General features: G+C 35.9%; 1 protein-coding gene across 4 annotated transcripts in view; it reads right to left on the bottom strand.

Moving 5' to 3' along the window:
* RAPGEF6 (Rap guanine nucleotide exchange factor 6) overlaps window positions 1-22166 on the bottom strand; it is a 186401-nt gene that overhangs the window by 85835 nt on the left and 78400 nt on the right. For all 4 annotated transcript variants that reach the window (XM_081136609.1, XM_081136612.1, XM_081136611.1 and 1 more), the window contains exon 7: window positions 1140-1271. In XM_081136609.1, the coding sequence (XP_080992735.1) occupies window positions 1140-1271 (132 nt within the window). The remainder of the gene's footprint in view (window positions 1-1139; window positions 1272-22166) is intronic.

Raw genomic sequence — 22166 nt, 5'->3', positions numbered from 1 at the left:
GGTCAATCTTCCTCCAGGTTCTTCTCTAGAAAAAACAACAGAGTCCAGAGAAGACATGACTCTACTTTGACTTTTAGGTGTGCAACAACTGTACTTTCTTCCATAAGATAGATACTTCTTTTACTGAGGGGCAGAATGCATGGAGTCTAACAACTAAACAAACATACAGTAAGGCCCCAGAGCCACTGTATTGTTTTTAACTTCATTTTTAAAAAATTTTCTGTTCTGTCTACTATAAAATGGTGAACAGAGAGAATTCCTTGCTTTGTCTATTATAAAATGCCAAAAAGGGAGATGATGATGGCCAGAGCAATGACTTTTGTAGAGAAAAGCTATGCATAAACCAAACATGGAGGCTTTTTGCCAACTTGCGTCTGCCTACAAACTTCCCTTCAGAGAGGAATGTTGATTTTCCTAAAACATCTGAATCTGGATAACTCAGTAGAACCAGAGTCTAAAATGTTTTCTTCAGATAACAATGATTCTATTTCAATAGGCTACTATACGGTAGCCACTAACCTTACAAGTGGCTCTTCGGCACTTGAAATGTGGCTAGTCTGAATTGAGATGTTGCTTTAAGTTTATAATAAACTCTGGCTAACTGAAGACAGTATAAAAAAGTAAAGTAACTCATTCATAGTTTCTAAATACTAATTAAATGTTGAAATAATATTTGGATATATTGTGCTAAATAAAGTATTAAAATTAATCTTACCTATTTCCTTTAATCTATTTTTAATGTGGCTACATTTAATAGAGCCTTTAAAATACAAAAGCACTCTAATTTTCTTCATGATTTATCTTATAGAAGACTTATATAGTCATAATAAAAATCAGCCTTTTAATAAGTTTAAGTTCAGTTGTTTCAATAACTAATTTTTACCAAAACAAGCATTATATGGATTCACCTGTATAAAAGAAATGAAAAAGAACACTATGTCCATACACTGTTGGAGCAAATTTAATCACCCTCAAAAGATGGATCACCTCTTTAATTAAGATTTCCAAATCTGAAACAGTAAATATTTTCCCCAAAATCTTATGCCTGAATTTCAAACCTTACTTAAAAAGACATGTGACCACCTAAGGCATAAGCACAGGATATTTGGCAGATAACACACAAGCCACTAAAGTATTACCTGATAGATATCAGATAAACTGCTGCTCCCAGAGTCACTAGCGATGCTACAACCAGACTGACTGGAAGACACATGAGTCACCTGTGGATGAGGGTTGTCTGTGATGTGCATCTTCGTAAGGTCAGCTGGAAGCTGAAGAAGAAAAATAATTTAAGAGATTCTAAATATCAAACTTCACCTTTATAAGAGTTGTTGACACAATGCAACTTCTGTAACAAATCTGTTTGATGTACATTACTGTGCAACTTCATTTCTAACCTAAATTCTCCATTCTTAGGAAACAACCAAATTAATACTCTGCCACTAGGAGGAAAGCCTACAGTGGAAACCCACTAAACAGTTTTCAAAACAGATTACCATTAGTAATGGTATTTCAGAGGAAAAACTTGCCCCCACCCCAAATATCAGCTGTTTCCACTATAAAGGGTAGGAATGGTATACACACACGTACACGTACACCAATACAAAATTATCACTAATACCAGGATAAAACAGCAATATCTTGAATTAAAGTACAATATCCCATGATCACAGTGAAAACAAGACAGAAATAAGGAAAAAGATAACTAGAAAATTATCATGTACTGGGAAATTATAAAACAGACCTCTAAATAGCCCATAGGTCAATGAAGTCACACTTGGAATTAAAAAAATATTTAAACAGAATAAAAATTAAAGTGCTATATATCAAAACTTGTGGATAAGCTAAAGCCATACTAAGAGGCCATTTTATAGCTCTATTATGTATATTTAAAAAGGCAGCAGAAAATCAATGAGCTAAGTAAAACTGTTTACAATAATTATAACTAGTCATAATAATAAAAAATATTGATGGGAATATGTCTCAGCTCAAAGATCTTCCTCCCCCTTTGTTTCTATTGTTTAGATACAAAGAAAAAAATGTGCTCTGGTCAGTGAATATCCTTCCCTGAACCAAAGGTCATGGGTTGGATTTCTGATTGGGGCACATGCCTGGGTCGTGGGCTCAATCCCCAGTAGGGAGCATGTGGGGGGCTCAGCCAATCAATGCTTCTCTCACACTGATGTTTCTTTCTCTCTAAAATCAACAAACACATTTAAAAAATGTCATGTAGGAATGAAGTAGAAAGAAAGGCAAAGACTGAAAATAGTTTTAAAATGTCAGATGCTTAGTTGTAGTATTATCTTTAGATTCCTAAAGATAATATTAAAAAGAAAGTCACACATAAAAGTAACACAATAAACCAAAGCCAGAAGAGCAAGTCTGCAAACTGGCTTGGAAATGATACTTAAAACGTACTGAGCAATCTCCATCCCCCCTGGATCCTAAAAGGCTGGCACTATTATTCTCTCTACTTTACTGATGAGGAGCTGAGGCTTTAGGTTTTGCAACTTGCCCTAGATCTCACACTCAAGTAAGTAGTGGGGCTGAAATTCAAACTCAGCTCTGATTCTAGTACTCTCTGCTAAACTTACTTTGTGCCAGGAACTCTGCTGGCAATGTAATGCTGAAAACAGATAGGTCCTACCTTCAAGGAGCTCAGTGTAAAAGTAAGAGTGGACACAGATTTACAAGTGTATCACATCAGCTTTCAACCTCAAAAACTAAGATCTTCATATAGGAATTCACTCAACCTCTTTATCCAATGGAAATTATGATAGTGATTGCATAGTATACATTCTATGAAGTATACATACTTTTTATGGTGAAAAACTTAAATCAATATTACAACACACACACTCTCTCACACAAGCCCTCGACAATGATATATTTATATATTTTTTTGACTACCTAATGAAGGCCTAGGATACTGATGCCTACTCCACACGATACCTGCTCATTAAGTATTTGCAGAATAAATGAGTTAATATATTTGATTTCTGAACACTGTCATTGCTGCTCAGATTTCCACAGATATCTGAACAGATGAAGTTTCATCACAGGCACATTCGGTATTTCAGGGAGGGCAGCACTTCCTCAACTGTACATTTTGGAATAAAACTCATGGATTTAGTGCAAAAAGGGAGAGGGAGTTCAATAGCTGACTAAATTAGAAGATAATGTTATACTATATGCTCCTTAGCTCTTCAAGACAGATATAAGCTTTTTACCTAAGACTATCTAATTTAGTCATCAAACAACCAGAAGAGGTGGATGCTATTATACTCAACTTACAGATAAGGAAATCGAGACCCAGAGAAGCTATAAATGGCCGCATAGTTAGGAAGCAGGGCAATGGAGATCTGAAACCCCCCAGCAGCCTGACTATAAATCTGTTCTCTTTTCTACTAAGTTGTTTCTTGATACTAGGTTGGGAGTTTTAACACTCAATTGTTTTTATTTTCTTTATAACAAAGGAGGCAAAGAGGGGGAGGAGGGGGGAGGGGGGAAGGGGGAAGGGGAGGAGGAGGAAGGGGAGGAGGGGAGGGGGGAGGGGGGGAGGGGAGGAGGAGGAAGGGGAGGAGGGGAGGAGGAGGAAGGGGAGGAGGGGAGGAGGGGAGGAGGGGAGGGGGGAGGGAGAGGGGGAGAGGGGGAGGGGGAGAGGGGGGAGGGAGAGGGGAGAGGGGGGAGGGAGAGGGGGAGGGGGGAGAGGGGGGAGGGGGAGAGGGGGGAGGGAGAGGGGGAGGGGGAGAGGGGGGAGGGAGAGGGGGAGGGGGAGAGGGGGAGAGGGGAGGGGGGAGGGAGGAGGGGGAGGAGGGAGGAGGGAGGAGGGGGAGGGGGGAGAGGGGGGAGAGAAAGGGGGGAGAGAAAGGGGGGAAGGGAGGGGGAGGAGGGAATGGAAGGGAGAAACATCGATTGCCTCCTATACATGCCCTGACCGTAGATCGAACCTGAAACCTAGGTATGTGCCCCAAGTGGGGATCGAACCTACAACCTCTCTGATGTAAGGGATGACGCTCCAACCAACTGAACCACCCGGCAGGGGCTAGGGCATAATCTTGAATGTCAAGCTAGGTATTCTGAATTTGATTCCTATAGGGCCTATAGTATAGGCAATAGAGACCTTCTATAGGTTTCTGGAAAGTGCAGTGACATAGGAGCTGCTGTAGGTCTCAGACAGGCTTAATCCAGCAAAGTATACATATATATCTGCTGACTCAAAGTTTTCCACAGATCCAGACAACTCTTTTGGGCAACTGCTTTATATGCAGAAACTCAAGATATCCAGGCTCCTCTGCTATTTCAACATGGGGCCACTTAAGTGACAGCAGCAAGAAAAGAAACAGCTCGAAGAGATTATTAAACCTTGCAAGCGATCAGGGAAATAAAAATTTAACTTTCTCTTTTTCATCAGATTGGGAAAAAAGATTGTTTGAAAATACAAAATATGGGCAAGACTACGAAGGAAAACAATACTCTCATAAATTGGTAATGAGAGTTATGAATTGGTAGAGCCACTCTGGAGAGTGATTTGGAGATTAGACACTCTGAGGAGTAAACGTAAATTTTATACATTTAAAAAATATAAATCTTATGACTCAACAATTCCTCTGTGGGTACCTACCCTAAAGAAGAATACAGGTGCACAAAAAGGAATGTATAAGAACATTCATTAAAAACAGTATCTGTAATAGTTTAAAGAAAAGAGAAATAATCACCACAAATAGAATAGCTAATCTGTTATACAGTCTATTATGGACCACTAAGCAACAGTTCAAGGTATGATGCAGATCTGTATGTTCAAACCTGGGTAAGTCTCCCAGATGTACTCATTGAAAAAGCAAGTTTCAACACAAATATAAGATGTGACTCATTTAAAAGCATAAAAATAATATATGTACTTTTTGGTAGATATTCATCTAGGTTTGGGGGAAAAGAGTTGGGAGAATATGTACTACTTAGCCAATCAATAGTAGTACTCTCTAGTGAAGGAGAAAGATCAAGGTTGGTGGTCCAAAAGAAATTTTAGCTTTATCTGCAATATCTAGCTGAAATGTTTTATTTTCATATGGAAAAAGCATTCCTCTATTATTTCTATAAATAACTTGAATTTTTTTTCAAAACTGAAAAATACACACACATGTATGTGAGAGAAGTTTTCTCTTACCTTCTCTTTTAAAAATGGCCACAGACACTGGGATGTGGTGAAATTCTGTAACCCTTAGCAACTGAGGGTTGCTATACACATAGCACAGAGTCTGACCTTTTATGATGAAAAAGTTAAATCAAGATTCAAAGATAAGTGTTATGAGAATGCTTTGTGATAAATACTAATATACTTGATATAAAATGTAAACATTTCTTATAAGCATTGAAAACAATGGAAAGTGATATATATTAAATAACAAAAAACTCCCAAATAAGGACCCGTATGGGGAGCTGAAAAATCAATGGGAAGTGAAACAGTTGTGTTTACTCCATTTCTTTGAATGCAGCACTCGTGCTCTCTATATTCCCTATTATACAGAGATAATGTTACCGCTGTACCTATATCCCTATTACACAAATACATACACAAATATGCAGATGTCCAGGAAACTCGATGGTGATATATTTATATTTTACTTTTACTACCTAATGAAGGTCTAGCATAGTGCTTACTCCACACATGATACCAACTCATTAAGTATTTGCAGAATAAATGAATACACTTGACTTCTGAACACTGTCATTGCTGCTCAGATTTCCACAGATATCTGAACAGATTAAGTTTCATCACAGGCACCTTCAGTATTTCAGGGAGAGCAGTGCTTCCTCAACTGTGTACTTTGGAATAAAATTCATGGATATATTACAAGAGAAAAGGGGGGGTGGGGGGGGGTTAACAGTTGAATAACTTAGGAAACGTTATACTATATGCTCCTTAGCTCTTCACAACAAACATAAGCACATTTATGGAGCGTCTAAGAAGTCCAGTACCACAATAAAGATAGCTGTTTCCCACAGCATTCTCCAGACTTTTCCCAATATTCTTACTTTCCCCCAATATTCTTTCTTTTTAAATATATATATCTTTATTGATTTCAGAGAGAGGAAGGGAGAGGGAGAGAGAGCTGAAACATCAATGATGAGAGAGTCGTCACTGATGGGCTGTCTCCTGCATGCCCCCGACTGGGGATTGTGCCTGGAATCTGAGCATGTGCCCTGACCGGGAATCGAACCGCGATCTCCTGGATCCTAGGTTGATGCTCAACTGCTGAGCTGTGCCTGACTGGGCCCTGATATTCCTATCAACATCTTTACAGTATAAGAAATAATGCTTTGGGACAAGCCCATGCATCTATCCAAGAAATATTTATAGGGCAATTAATTTTTGCAGGGTGGTGGCAGAAACCTACTTGAATCTAGATAGTCATAAAGGCAGTGTGTATAGCATAAGAGTAGTATTATATGAACGTTCAAGATTTCACTTCATGTTTAAAAACTTAGTTTTCAAGAATAACCAGCCACAACTATGAGTGATAGTAGGGAAATGTACCCTTTAATAAGAGACTTTACTATATGAAACTTTTTGCCCCTTACAACCCATACTCCAGCATTATTTCATTTAAGAAAAGGGCATTCAAAGGGCTCTGTAAGTATGAAGTAATATTTACTATTAACCCTAAAAACAATGTTCACAAATTGCACAATTCCGTATCAGAAACTAAGCAAACCATTGTAGCACAGGCAGGGGTAAATAGAGGAAGATACAGGAGATGAAGGGGCAGACATAGCATTCTTGGGTACTTACATTTCCTGTACGAAAAAAAAGCTACTGAAGAGTTTTAAGCAAGAAAATGAGAAAAGATTTGTTTTTTAAAAAGATTACTCTGGAAGCATAGAAGATGAAATGGAAGAAAATTAAACATATGGGAAACAGGAAACATTAGTCAAGGCACAGGAAGATGGAGGCCTTATGAAATTAAAAGCAAGCTACCAGAATTATAAAGGAGCTTCTACCACTAGATAGTGACATATCATAGAAGTGTCAGCTGACAGAGAGAGAAAGACAGAGAGAGACAGAGAGATTCTAAAATCCCTCAAGCAGTCTAGAGCCTGTTTTATGGACATAGTCTAAAATTTCTCAACAGTCCTAGAGGAAGTAGCTATATCTAATCAAAGTAGGCTTGGGAATACACCAGCACTGTGCCTGAAGCATGTGAAGAGGAAATATGTATTCCTAACTCATTACTTTTACTAAAAGATGAGCGCTGGGAGGGAACATTGTTAAATAACTCAATAAGTATTAGAGTTTTTAAATTCTAAGGCATATTTCTCCTCACCTTAACTCTTTTAAAACCACAGAGCAGCTTTCAACCAATATTTGCACCTCACAGTGAGTTTATTAAAAGTGCAGATAGACTTGCTGAGAGAAAAAAAAGTGCCCTGCAAGTTTGAGGACAAGCAAGGAAACCAGAGCGAACAAGCAGGCGTGTAGTCAAAGATAATGGGAGAAGGAGAGATCACATGCTGTCTAGTAAGTCATGGTGAAGACTTCGACTCTGAAGAAAGTCTGCCGAGGAGGAGGGAGTGATCAACTATGTCAAATGCTGCAGACAGGTAAAGTAAGATAAAAGCCAAGAAATGACCTGTAGATTTAGCTGTAGGTAAAAATGAGAATGCAAGCACTTCCTAGACCAGTGACTGACTATAGGAGCACCTAAAGAAGGAATATAGAAACCAAAGAGGTAATGCCTCCTTCACTCAGTAAACAACCACTTCCGGCAAGTAACTTTAAATAGACCAGGCAAGTGAGCTCTCAACCAACAATCACTCAGGGAAAGTCAATTCCCTGAAAAAAGCTCCAAAAAAAACTCAACTAAGAGAAGAATTTAAACTTGAAAAAAGTTAGTAAGGCAATGAGGAAAAAGGAAAGGATTCATAAAATAAAAGCAAGTTATTAAACAGGGGTAATTGTGAAAAAGTATCACTTAGATTTCAGAAATGAATGCCACAATAATTAAATTATAGAAATGAACAAGATAAATAGCAGAATAGCAAGTGGTCACAAATGGAGAATGAATAAATGAGCCAGAAGATCAAACTGGAAATGCAGAGTGGGAACAAAGGATAAAACAAATGTTGAGAGACATTATGGACAGATTCAGAGTCCCAAAATCTGGAGCAATGACAGAGAGTTGCAGTTTTCAAAAAATAACAAATTTCCCACATCTGAAGACAAATGGGAATCTTCAGCTTGAGAGACTTCCAAGTGCCAAGAAGGGGAAACAAAATAAAACAGAAATAAAGCAAAATACAACTAATCATTGACCAGAAGAAAAACAGATTACTTAACAAAGGAACAAGAATCACAAGGAGCCCAGACTTATGCTCATCTCCAATGCTGGATGCCAGAAGACAGTGCATTAACTTTTTCAAAGTGCTAAAGGAAAAAGACTTTAGACTGACTGTTTTATATACAAATAAACAATCACTTTAAGGGTTAAATACTCAGAAACCTAAGCATATACATTCTTTTTTACAGGCAAAAGGAAAGAAACCATTATTTGTACAGTTGATCCTTGAAAATATATGGAGTTTGTATGATGCTGTCTTTTAAATGCCATCTTTTAAAGGTTAATATAAAGTAAAGCATTTTGAACATACAAGGATATAAGTTCCAGACTCTTGCTGCTAGAAATACTTATTTCCTCAAGAAAATAAATGAATTCAGAAGTAATGAAATCCAAGTAGCAGCATAGGAAGAATACATGAATTAATAAATAAAACCAGTAAAATGTATTGGAAAAGCAAAAGTAGCAAGTATAAAAAATTAATCACAAGTTTAATGTGTTTACTCACAATCCAGAGTTAAAATTCCATCAACAGTAACATGGGAGATGGGAGAGAGGGAAGAAGACATGTACTCTATTATAAATAATTTACACAGTACCAATCACAGAGTCCTGCCTAGGTAATATTTGCTGGCATTTAATGAAACCTTAGAATCTGATCTTTAAAATATTCTTTGGCTTTTCTATACTTCTTAAATCTTAAATCAAAAGTTGGTTACCAGCACCCCCAAAGGCTATCACAACCTCTACGTCTCATTCTTAATATTCTTTAAAGATTTTTCCCCTGGTCTCATCCATTTCCCTTCTATGTTTCATTTTCAAACCTTAGAAGTGCCACTATCAAGCATTAGTAATGTGTGGGCCCTACAGGTGGCATTTGTATTAAAGAGACCATCCATGTCTTACCAGATAGTAGCACAACTGAAGTCTGTACCTAGGCTTCCCTCCATCTCTTTACATTTCAACCAGCTGTTTGCCAATGGAGAGTCAATTTAAATGTCCTTCTAGAAGCTGCTTTTAAGACAGATATGCAAAGAGCTATCTTTCAGATAAAACAGTACACCATGATGCTATCACAGTATTTCTCCCTTAGTCATCATCAATAGGACAACCTTTAAACAAAGACGTGATTTCAGATCATGCTAAGAAATGCCTCTATTGTGCCTATCTCTGGTCAACAGAACTATAAAGAAATCTTAACATAGTAATGTTACAGTTACAGTGCTTACTAAAACATTTAGTTTTATAAAACAAAACTAAAAATTCATAATTCTCTGTCTTCCTGTTTTTGAAATTTATATAACAGGAAGGACAACCTGAGTGGCATAAAATTCAGATCTACATAAAGACCCACTAAGAACAATACAATTTATTAAATTACACTGCATTTTTCCTAAAACCTAGTATGTCCTGTTGTGTAGCATTTTGCTTTTTCTGAGTTAATATGTTTGCTTTAAATTACAAGTATAAAATATGATCTTCAACGGTCTCAAGCTAGTAATTGTTAACGTACTACTATTTTGAAAATACTTAAGAACATTATTAAAATATTTTCATATAATTACTTTACATGAGTATTTTCTCCATATTATTTCACTGCTTAAGAATTATTACCCGGTTTTCATAATACAATTTAATAATTTATTTGCTAACACATCAGTGATATATGTATAATAAAAACATAGCTCAGTATATCAACCATTTAAGGAAATGAGGCAATACTATACATTCAAGAGTACATTAAAGAGTATGATCTCAGAAAAGTATAGCAACAGCCATAACCAAATGATGATTCAGTCTTAAGACAGTACACTGCAAATGCACTGCATTTTAAGTCTCTAGATCATTATGAAGGTATTTTTCAAACCTCCTTAGAGGGATATTAGAATATTTTAGATTCCTTTATTTGAAAAACAAAATGGGCATGAGATTGAACATTTTAGACTGCTTTGTAGCTCTTAATTTTAAAGTTAAAAAAAAAAAAAGCACAATCAAGTTCACTTACAATTCAAAACAGAACTTAAATTTAATAACTAGATTATGTCAATCTCAAAGAAAACAACAATTACTTACTTTGGAGGCCCATGGCTGAAGACAATTGGCATAACAGCGAACAAGAAAGGCCATTTTCTGGGCTGGAAAGGGTAGTTTCCTTTTCAAACCAGAGCCACACCGATGAGTATGTTGACAAAATTCTGTTAAGTTTCTTTTTACAAATCATACACCACTTGTAATGCTATATATATAAAGGTAGCTTCTCCAAATCCCTTTCAAACTGAAATCAGGAGCTTTCAGTAGCTTACAGTATTGTTCTAAAAACTGCAACAGTTTTCATAAAAATGTGTACTTTTAACAAGCAAATCACAGTAAATCAAGATGTTTATATTTCTGGCTGAGAACATACATACACATGCTACCTCAGGCACCTGGCACACACATGCAGTGGAAACACAACAGATAATAATGTAACAATGAAAGGAAATAAGGCAACATGCACCAAATCTGGGTTCCTGGATTCTGAGAAACCTTTCCTCTCTGTAATACAGCTTTGTCTTTTCTTCAACTTATTTCATTCTGTAGAGCAAGCACTGCAGTGATTCTTCTGCATCAGAAGCAAACCAGGACACTGTATCCTTAAGATGAAAGTTTCTTCTTTATATTCTTAACCATCAGAGGTTAAAAAAGAAAAATCAACCGTTGAGCAAACGGTAGTTAGAAGACATATGCTCTAACAGGTTTGTCCTGTAGCATGCCTGAGAATCTCCAAAATTAAAAATTTCTCTTTTCATGTGTACTATTCACAGCCCTGCAGTACTGCTTCTTGTTCTAATGCATCACTCAGGCAGTTTTGTTGATCTAAGTCTGGCTTTCTGGTTGAAATTTTATAAATAATATGGTACAAAAACACTGTATCTTCTGCTAAAGCAAGACTGTATGTTAGTGTCTTAATTCCTACTGTCCTTGCCTGTTTCACAGCAGCTCCCTAAGGAGAAGCTCCTATTGATTCTATGCTCTGCAGTAAGATGAAATATCTAATAAGAAGGAGAGAGAGTGGGAGGAGAATAGAGCTAAAAGGATGACATCACCTGTATAGAAAGCCTTCAGAAACTGCATTAGATCAATTGGCTACTGTATCTGCAGATGTAGCCCAAAGAGCAATTTATTTAAAAACACACACACACCCTTCCGTGAGACATGTCAGCAAGCTAAATTCTGTAAGAAAAAAATTGGCTTTAGCGCTTCTCTATTTCACAGTTTAAAAAATCCATTTTGGTTTTTAATTCTGTGCATAGCTTTATTTGGGAAGCCATATTTCCTAATATTATTATTCAAATTTAACACAGTACTGTCCTCCCAAGGGAAAATAATTAGCTCTGGTAAGATATTCTTGCATTGCAAATCCATAAAACAGCCTAGGTCTCAGATGTCACATATGTATTTGTAACACTACTAATTCAGGGCTTTCTGCTTGCAAAACTTCAGGACCACTCTAAATTAGCATTAAAAATATCAGAACTGGTACTAAGATTTGTATGTAAATAGTAAATTTAAATGGAAATAATAGACTTTCATTTTGCAGAGGAAAGTTGAAAAAAATCACAGGCACAACAGCCCACTTGCAGCATGCACCAAGCCCTCCGAGAAAGAATAATCGAGGTAATATGGTACTTTCCTGCAGCCCCACGCTCAATTCCTAGAAAGAGACCAGGAGACACTAAAGCTCAGAGGAATTAGAGAAGAACATGATAAACCCTGCCCCTAAATTGAGCCTGGGCTAGAAGGAAATCTCATTTTTTCTATAAAAATAACATAAAAAAACCCTTCAATTCTGCCACACCCTCTCCAATCTGAAAACACAATTCCTCTAGTACCCACCCTCGTTCTTCATGCTTCTGCCACAGGCATCTACTACAGCTACTCCCATAAAGAGTTTGCACTTACGGTTGTAATGGTGCCTCCCAATGGTCAAAGGAAGACATAGTTTCCCATGGTAAAATACAATTAGTACACCTCCAGGCAGCAAAATTATGAGAACAATAATCAGTGACAATATCAAAGTAACAGAATAATTTTGCTTGATTCACCTCATATTATTTGGGGGGAAGAGGTTTACAACATAAGAGGAGAAATTATTACCTGATTATTACAAAGGACTCCATTGACTGTCACAGAAACATCTTGTTATTGGAGAAAAAAAGTTTTTCAATACCCACGTGCAAAGTATGAGTCACTTTCTGAACAACACTATGCTGACAATCTGAATTATGCTGCCACTTACAAGACTAGAATTTACTTTAGTAAAACTAAGTATTACTGTGAACAAAGATAAGTCATAATTTAAAAATACATGATCATTATGAATTTAGGTTACACTAAAACTTAAGAATTTGTTTTCTCCAACAAAAGAACACCCCAAATTTGTATTTATGCATAAAACTAAATTGTATAAATACAAATAAGCATGACTCCAGTTTTCTAAAAGTAAAAAAAAAACAAAAAAACACACACAAAAAAACACACAAAAAATATGTACAGGGTAATTTTCAAGCACCAATGCACATTTTTCAACTTACCTAATTTAAATAAACAACAATGGGTGGGAATGTCAACAAAATGTTAAGCATTCCAGAATAAATTAACTAAAATCTAATTTTGATTACTCATTTTTTAATACAGAAAAATGATAAGTAGGCACTTTGTATGTAATGAAGCCAAACATTTCCTAAAGATAAATTTCTAAAGGACGAGCATTTTGTACATAAATGACTCCAAAACATTTCCCATTTCAATGCCAGACAGTAATTAAATTCATGTACAGTACCAACAGGATAAATTACAACCAAATCAAAAAGCAAAATCTTAATGGGCACCTTCCACCCTTTTTATAAATCATGTTGATAGCATAGAAAGAAGGACCTCAAGCTGAGCAAGGGAGACAGCCTCTCTTAGCTGCTTCAAAAAACTGCTGCCCTGTTGGTGAAATGCGATCCACTAATGCCATATGTTAGGACTAGTAGTAAACACCACTCAATAAAGGAACAACTCTCTTTTCCTTTAGTTTGGCCTGTAAGTGAGGGTGACATCATCCTTTTCCTTGTTCTACCAATCATCTCATAGTGTCTGCCATTCTAGGGAATTGTAAGGTGAACCCAGCATGCAAAACCTCCCTGTGCGACAATACCATGAAAGAAATGAACAGGCTAAATTCTATATTCAGCACTCTGATAATACACTATACACCACACTGTTTCTCCAGAAATAATGACTTAACCTCTTACTTAATGAAGGAAGAAATAAACATCTTTTGGAGAGAACAGTCAGTAATTTATCGAACAACTAAAAATACATGATTAGGTGCATAAACAAATTCACTTTCATCACTTTTACAATTTTATCTTGATCTCATTTCATTATCTTACCAATTCAAATGAATTAACTGCAGAGCATGCCCTCCCTGATCTATACACTGTCCAGGAATCATTACCACAATAACCATTTAAGAATACATTCTCCCAACCCTAAAAGAATGTATTTCCCCTGCATATAAAATGCATGACTCAAAGCTACAATGATGAAATCCTTAGCTTTCAAAAAGTCTTTCACACTACTACAAAATAAAGCAATCAATGTATGTTGGCTTTGCAAAATTTCAAACCATTACAAAATATTTTTTTTTAAAAAGTAAATTCTATATAGTTAATTATTAAAAAATATAATTTATTTCTACATAAAAATAGAGCAAAACATCAAAATCATACTGTACAGAAAGCTCAAAACGAGGCTCTGACAGTTACTAAACAATAAATAATCCATTTATTTCAATAAATAACCACACTGGAAAGGGAAAAAAGGTCATCATGGATAAAGGTTATCATATTCCAGACATTATGAAAACCAAAAACCAGGTTTGTAGTAATCTCAGGCATAGTCACAGTTTTATTCACCAGCACAGTGAAATATAATCACAATTTAGAGAAGCCAAACCAAAGAAGGTGAGGAACAAAAGAAAAATTATGTAGTTTTACAAAATAAAATAAGCAGGCCATTCCATTTCTGCATTTTAGTTGTATTTCACCTTGAAGTATAAGCTGTTAAATGAACTGATTTATATAATAAAAATATTTTAATCCTTTTGGAAAATGAATGAATGACACTTTACAATAATGTCAGAGGTAACATACAAGCTCTTATAAAGGATACCGCAAGCTTTTCCACCCCTTCCCGCCCCACCTCCCTTGGTTAACTTGAACATACAAAATGAATCTTTGTATTTATCAGAATATGGTTAACTCTAACTGCTGGTGCCCCTCAGGAATTCCTGCTTTTAAATTGCATCCTATCTATTCCTCAGCCTTTCTGAAGGAGGGAAGCCAGAGTACCAACATTCGCCCTCCCATTCTTCTGTAAAGAACAGTGTGCTGCAGCACACTGTCATCTCTGTCCACTAAAGGATCAGCACCATGCTGTTGAAAACCCTGTCAAAGCCACCAGCAGCAAGACACATATGCACTATGAAATATGATCCACCCTTAGGGAGTGATTGAGGAAGAAAAAGCAAAGAGGGAGAGGGAAGCCTTCATCATCAACTAAGGTGATGTAAGCTTCTATAATTAGAATCAGTGAAACTGAAGGAACAATAAAAAGGCACCTCCATGCTCTATTTTCCCCAGCACTGTGCCACTGTCTCACGTATTTTTCATTCACTCACATACACACATAAAAACAAGAATGCACTGTGCGTGTATAGTAATCAGTCATGCTACATACTATGTGCAAACCTAGTTTTAACATAGTGTATGATTGTCTCCAATAATTAAGACAGACCTATACATACACATGACTGGAAAAAGAAATCTTGTTTAAAATATTAAACAATTGAAAATACTATTTCCATCTGTAAATTCTCGATATTAGAAATTACCTTTACATCACTTCTCTAATTTTATATACTGCATTTTCTAATACTATGAAAGCCAAATGCTGAACATAGCTTAGTTAGTGAAAGATAAATCAAACTAAAAGGCAGTGACAATCAGCATTAATCTATTTGCTACGTACGAGTAGTTATTCCCATTACAACTGGAACACTTTCGCAAATCATTATCTTTGACTACTGGTATACATTAGTATCAGAGTCGCTGCAAACAATCTTCAAAAGAGCTTTCTTTAGCAATTATTGTGTAAAGTATTTCAAGTATGATAAAAATCTTCCTAATTCTGGTTCCCTAGGCACATCCATATGAATCTCACCTTTAAGAGAGGGAGAAAGGACCCAGATAACTAGAGAGGCATGTCCTGCCTGGCCCCTCCTAAGACTCCTTAAGTTCACACAGAGTAAATGATAAGACAATTTTAAGTAATGGCTACTTAGAAGTTAGCAATATTTACATAGAGCCTTAAAAATAATCTTCATACCCTTAACCCAGTAACTTAACTTCTATGAATCAATCCTGAGGGGAAAAAATCAGTCATATACAGATTTATTCATACAAGTTGTTTGTAATAGGAGAAAAGTAGGAAACTGCATGAGAATACTTTGTTTCACTAATACAATATAATACTAATATTAAAAATAATGTTTAGGGGGAAATTTAATTGCATGAGAAGTAGGATGTCAGGCTATATAACTCAATATTCAGTATTATCTAAATTAATTAAAAGATCTAAATTAATCAAGATACATATGTTTAAAAAAATCAGCAACACTAGCTATCTCTGGTTTTAAGGATTACAGCAAATTTATTTCCTTCCTAATCTTCTTCTACATGTGTTTACAGTTCTACATTGAGCATTTTGTTTCACAATAAAAAAGTGCTGTAGGTAGGCATTTGTCCTAAGTTACTTAGTTTGATTACTATACCATCCCTTTGCTTATTCTCTGTCCATTTGAACTAGATACAAGAATTTCCTATCTACATTCTACATATTTCCCAGAAGAAAATGAGAAGCAGAGTTCTCCTAGGAGGTGTTAGACACTCATAGATTAAAAAAAAGTCCTCTTCTGTTTTTAAAGTTGGAAGCACCATAAAGAATGCACCTGTCAAGAGCACTCTGGGTTGTAAATAGGGTAAGAGGCAGCTCAAGACTCTCAGAGGTGGCGCTCCAAATTTCTCAGTAGTTGTCTAGTCAGCACTCACTGTCTTATATGTGAGTAAGATTAGCAAAGCCTCCACATACAAACTTCCTTACTTTAGAAGTGATAGAAGATTGTTTTTTCACTCATTCTTTCGTTCTACAAATATTTACCAAACATGAAATAGAACTAAAAATAATCAGGATCCATCAAGTCCAGAAATACAAAATAAAGTTCACAATGGTGACAGTTTCTTCATCAATAAGTGACTATGACTTAGTCTAAACTTGAAATTCTAATAATAGATACAACAGGAGTGTTTGTACCGCCTTCATTTTGACTTGAATAACAATTTATATTACTTACTCACTGGTGCTCTGCTGCAGTATGAATGTCTGTGTCCCCTCAAAATTTGTATGTTGAAATCCTATTTTCCAAAGTGATGGTGGGGCCGGCATTCGGGAGGTGATTAGGTCATGAGGACTCTGAGATTAAGATTAGTGCCCTTATATAAGAGACCCTAGAGAGTTCCCTAGTCCTTTCTTACCATGCGGACACAAGAAGTTGGTAGTCTACATGTAAGAAACAAAAATGAAAATCCAACTTATTATCTAGTGCAGTTCCCACAATGATGCAAGGACTGAGGGTCTTATATATTCCTTAAAGTTGCAAGTTAATGCCTGAGAAAGAACAACAACCCATATCATCTGATTTCTAGCTTAACGTCTATTCTATCACATCAAACTGAGGCTCTGGCTCTTATTAACCTGCCCATATCAAGGGTTTTACTTACCTACACCTAGTTTCTTTGAAAGTCCAAATGGGTTGTCCTAAGACAAATGCTGGGATGCTGCTATGGTCTGAAGGTTTATGTCCCACCAAAAGTAGTATCTGGTGATCAAGTCATGAGAAAGGAGCCTTCATGACTGGTTAGGGTTAGGGTTAGGTAGAGTTAGGGTTAGGGTTAGGGTTAGGGTTAGGGATCAGTGCCGTTATAAAAGACCCACAGAGCTCCATGTGAGAAGCGAGGGGTCAACAGTGTACAACCCCAAAGAGGGCGTTTATCAGAACTCAACCATGCTGGCACCCTGATATTGGACTTCCAGCCTCCAGAATTGTGAGAAATAAATTTCTATTGTTTACCATTCATTGAGTCTGTGGTATTTTGTTCTATTATAGCAGCCTGAACAGACTAAGACATTTTCCAGGAGGAGATCTCAGCAATCACATGTTTGAACCAAAGTCCTTTATTTTCTCATGAGTAGGTCAGGGGGTAGGATTCTATTTCTTATTGCAGGAATGGCTTGATTAATAAGACACACAAAGAATCCATCAAAGCAAACATTTTGCTAAAAACTTTAAGATGTTACATCCATGGTCAAGTGATATATCTAGCCATTATTCAGTGTACTAACATAAAGGTAGTTAAATGATCTGGTCCTCGTAATCACCTCTTAATTCAGATGCACTGACAAATGCATCTAATCTCTCTAAATATGCTCTGAATCCAAATAAAACATGGAGCACTGCAGGAGAACAGGGAACATAAGGTGTAATCACAGAACTAGCAAATGAGAAAGAGCTCCTTGCTGCATTAGTAATCTGTGGGCCTAAAATGAAACAGTAGATTTCAGAGTGTCATACCATGCCTACTACCTGCCATACTATCCCAGAACAATAAACTAGAGACGTGATTTTCAACCTTTTCATCTCATGGCACATATAAACTAATTACTAAAATTCTGAGGCACACCCAAAACTATATTTTTTGTCAACTTGACAAAAAGAAAAAAAAGGTGTAAATTTGATTCATTCACACCAAATGGCTACTGTTGTGTTGGCTGTTGTCATTTTTAAAAATCTGACAATCTGAAGGAAAAGAGGTCAGTGGCCCCGACTAAATGGTCAGGTACTGCATGTTTTAAAAATTCTTGTGGCACACCAGTGTGCCACAGCACAGCAGCTGAAGAACACTGAACTAGAGGGAAAGAAAATATGTAAAGAAGGGTGAACAAAAGGAGGTCCTTCAAATTTAAAACCATGACCCATGACACTGCCATGGAAATCCCCCTTTCCAGGTGCCCCTTTGAGAAGTGTGTCTGGGTTCACTTCTGTGCAAAGGTTATGATGGAAAAGAAAGGAAGATAGCCAGTAGCTATCCTGTGCCTGAGAATATAGAAAGCACCATAGGCAACAAGAAAAAGGTATGATTTAGTCTACTGAGGAACTTGGTATATAGTTAAGAGAAGATACAAGCACATCAAGTACCCACACTGTTTGTTATTCAAAAATATAGCAGCAGCAGAAAAATCAATGAAAAGGACTATGAATTCATAACAGAAGTAGTCAAACACCAACAAGGTTTTTTAAGCCTTTGAAGAATATCAAGATATATATTTTGGTCAATAATGTTTCTATAAAAATGACTGAGCATGAACACTGTCTGATTTTTTTAAATAAAAGATTCTACATTTCTAACATATGTAATTTTAAGAGAGATTTACTTAAAGTTAAATAAAGGCAAACTTGCTGCTTAACCTTGGTGAAACTAAGATACTTCCCCTTACTGGTCCTGGCTTAATTTTACCATTGAACTTTACATATATACCAATATTAAAAATTCAACTCATTACATTTGAAAAATGTTCACCATTGTAGGATACAGGATACTCAAAGCATAATCAACTTTATATAAAAATAGACATTTAAGAATTCTTAAGTTAATTTTGTTTTCTGTTATCCTTAGAATAGAGCAGAATTATATAAGCATACTTCAGTAAGTATGTATAACACCCTTTGGGCCCAATGAGAAGTGTGTTCTATGAATAAAAAATATCAGGGAAGTCTTCTTCAGAGAGGTCATGGATAAATGGAGTCTTGGGAGCTGAGCAGGACTTTGGCAGGAGGACATGGCAGAAGGCCATTATGGATAAAAGGAATAAATGTCAAGTTAAGATTTAAACTGATTCATCAAAGAACAGAATCACAGTATGTAAGAACCTTCCAGGAAAAGTGAACAGGACCAAAGGAAGGGACCTCCAACAAAATAATGGGGCCATAAGGCTGAAAAGATAGACTGGGGTCAAATGAGAAAGAAATTTATGTACCATATAATCTGAAAACTTTTTAAAATAAAAAATTCTACATTTCTAACATATATAATTTATTTAGAAATTAATACATGTATTACCAGAAAAAATATTTTGTGTTCATTATGAAATACTATTAAAAAAAATCCTCAAACTTAAAATGATAACAATACATATAAACTCTACTATTTTCTTCCCATGTCCTAGAGACTGTTTTGCCATCTACAATTTAAGACACTTGGGCTAAACTATTGGCCTTGCTAACTACTATCAGAAAGAAGGCCTTCAAATCAATAATTCCAAAACCAGTCACTAGTTTTTGGCAGACATCCCCTGTCATTTAAATGGCTTCTAGTCACTCACTGTATATAATAAAGCAATTCACTCAGTAACTTTCATACACATTTTATAACCACTTTATCTTGCAAGGTAGGGCAAAGAAATTACCTTCTTCAAAGTGAGCTATTGTGATTGTATGCTACAAAAATATGGATGGGTGGGGGTGGGGGTAGTTGGCTGTTCTAACTTTAAGCCAGCTTGATTTTATTTTTCCTACCTTTATTCTCCCTTTGTTCTGATTCCTTAGCTTACTTTTTTGTTTTCAGTTATCTTAATATATTTACATATTTTGGTAAACACATTTTATATCCAGATATAGAACAGTAGATAAATAATAAAGTTACTTTGTAAGCAACAGGAACAAAGATTTTTTTTTGAGTATTTACAATAGCTATAACAGGAATAAAAGCTGCTGACATTCTTGAATGTTTTTCAGGGCATCAAATACTAGGTAGACTGTATGTGTATTACATTATGTGTATTCTCTCATTCACTCCTTTCACAAATCTATAGGTTATACTATATCAAAACAGACATAGAAAGGTTACACAACTTGCCCAAAGTTATATAGGAACCTAAACAAGCTGACAGGCAATATTCTCTGAGGATACAATGATGACACTTCACATTTTCAAGGCATGACACTCTAAAAGACATCTGAATAAATAATTACATTGTAGTGCAATGAATATATTGATTCAGGGGCACAGCAATGAATCAATGGTAATACATAGGATATTATGGGAATGCAGAGATGTGCACATAGCCTTTCCCAAGGGAAAGTCATGGAGTCCTCCCATAAGATGAGTCTTGAGGATGCTTAAGATTTTGCCAAGAAGACCAAAAAGAAAAGGGCATTCTAAGTAAAAGAAACAGTAAATATTTAAAAAATGTATATAAAACATGTTTTTACACCACACACACACGTTAACTATGTGAGGAGACAGATGTATTAACTAACTTCATTGTGATAATCATTTTGTAATATATATGTATATCAAATCATTTTGCACTCTTTAAACTTACACTATTATATATCACTTATATTTCAATAAAGCTGAAACAAACAAAAACACGAATTGTTTAAAGTCTGCATATTTGTTCAGCATGGCTGAAAGGCAGGGAATATGTAGAAAAAGAGAAAAAGCTAAAGCTAAAGAGGTTGACCAAGTCCAGACCTGTGCTGTCCAATATGGTAGCTATTAGCCACATGTGGTTATTTACATGTAAATTATTTAAAATTAAAATTCTACATTTTAAATTAAAATCCTCAGTCATACAAACAACATTTTAAGTGCTCAATAGGCATGTGTGGCCAGTTACTACCAATTGGTAAAGCACAGCTGGAAAACATTTTCATCATTGCAGAAAGTTCTTTTAGACAGAACTGGTCTACACTATGAAGGCCCTTATATAGGAGATCATTTTCTCTAACAGATAATGGTAAGAAGGAAATAAAAAGACTTAAGAGTTTAAAAAGAAGCAATATTGTGAGAGCTTCATTTAGGACAGACAGATGTAAAATGAATGGACTAGATGGTGCCAGGGGGAAGGGGAAGGTGCACAGGATAGGGCTAGGAGTAGGGAAACCAGAGAGAAGCAAAAAACAAATTTTAAAGTCAAATAAACAAAATGTTAAGAAGGTATCTTTTAATGAAGAGTTTATACAACACTTTTCAATTTTTAAAAAAAATTCCAATCTCTTAAAATGAAAAAATACTGCTTTTATAATGAAAGTGGGCTGAGAGAGTATAAGAAATTGCTATTACAATTGTTATAGAAAGAATAGCAGTGAATACTAAGGCAATGAATTATATGGGGGAAATGTGAGGAGAGCACACATATTGAAACATTTAAGAGGAAGAATCTAAGTATTATTGATTGATTAGACTGTGAGTGTATACGTATGTTCCAAGTACCTCAGTAAGAGAGGAAGATGTGATAGTACCATCTTTACTTTTAGATGTAAGGCAACCAAAGCACAAAGGGTTTAGATCAAGGGTGGGGGAACCTTCTTTTCTGCCAGGGGCCATTTGGATATTTATAACATTATTCAAGGGCCGTACAAAATTATCAACTCAAAAATTAGCTATGAAAAAACTCCTAGATTTATTGAATTTTGAGTTCCGCCTGCGGTAGCCTCAGCAGGGCCAGACCAAATGGATACGTCCCCGACCCCTGGTTTAGATGAAATGCCCCCATCATACAGTTATCGAAGGAAGGGATTCAAGAAAGATGACTCATCTGAATACTAGATCAGCGATTCTGAACTAGTGTGTTGTGAGAATTTTTTAAACATACAATACCTGACTATTTAGTTAGGGACAC

The sequence above is a fragment of the Miniopterus schreibersii genome, assembly GCF_964146895.1.
Source record: "Miniopterus schreibersii genome assembly, chromosome: 4".
NCBI lineage: Eukaryota > Metazoa > Chordata > Mammalia > Chiroptera > Miniopteridae > Miniopterus > Miniopterus schreibersii.
The sequence above is the reverse complement of the archived record's forward strand: the minus strand, read 5'-3'. Positions and strand labels throughout refer to the sequence as shown.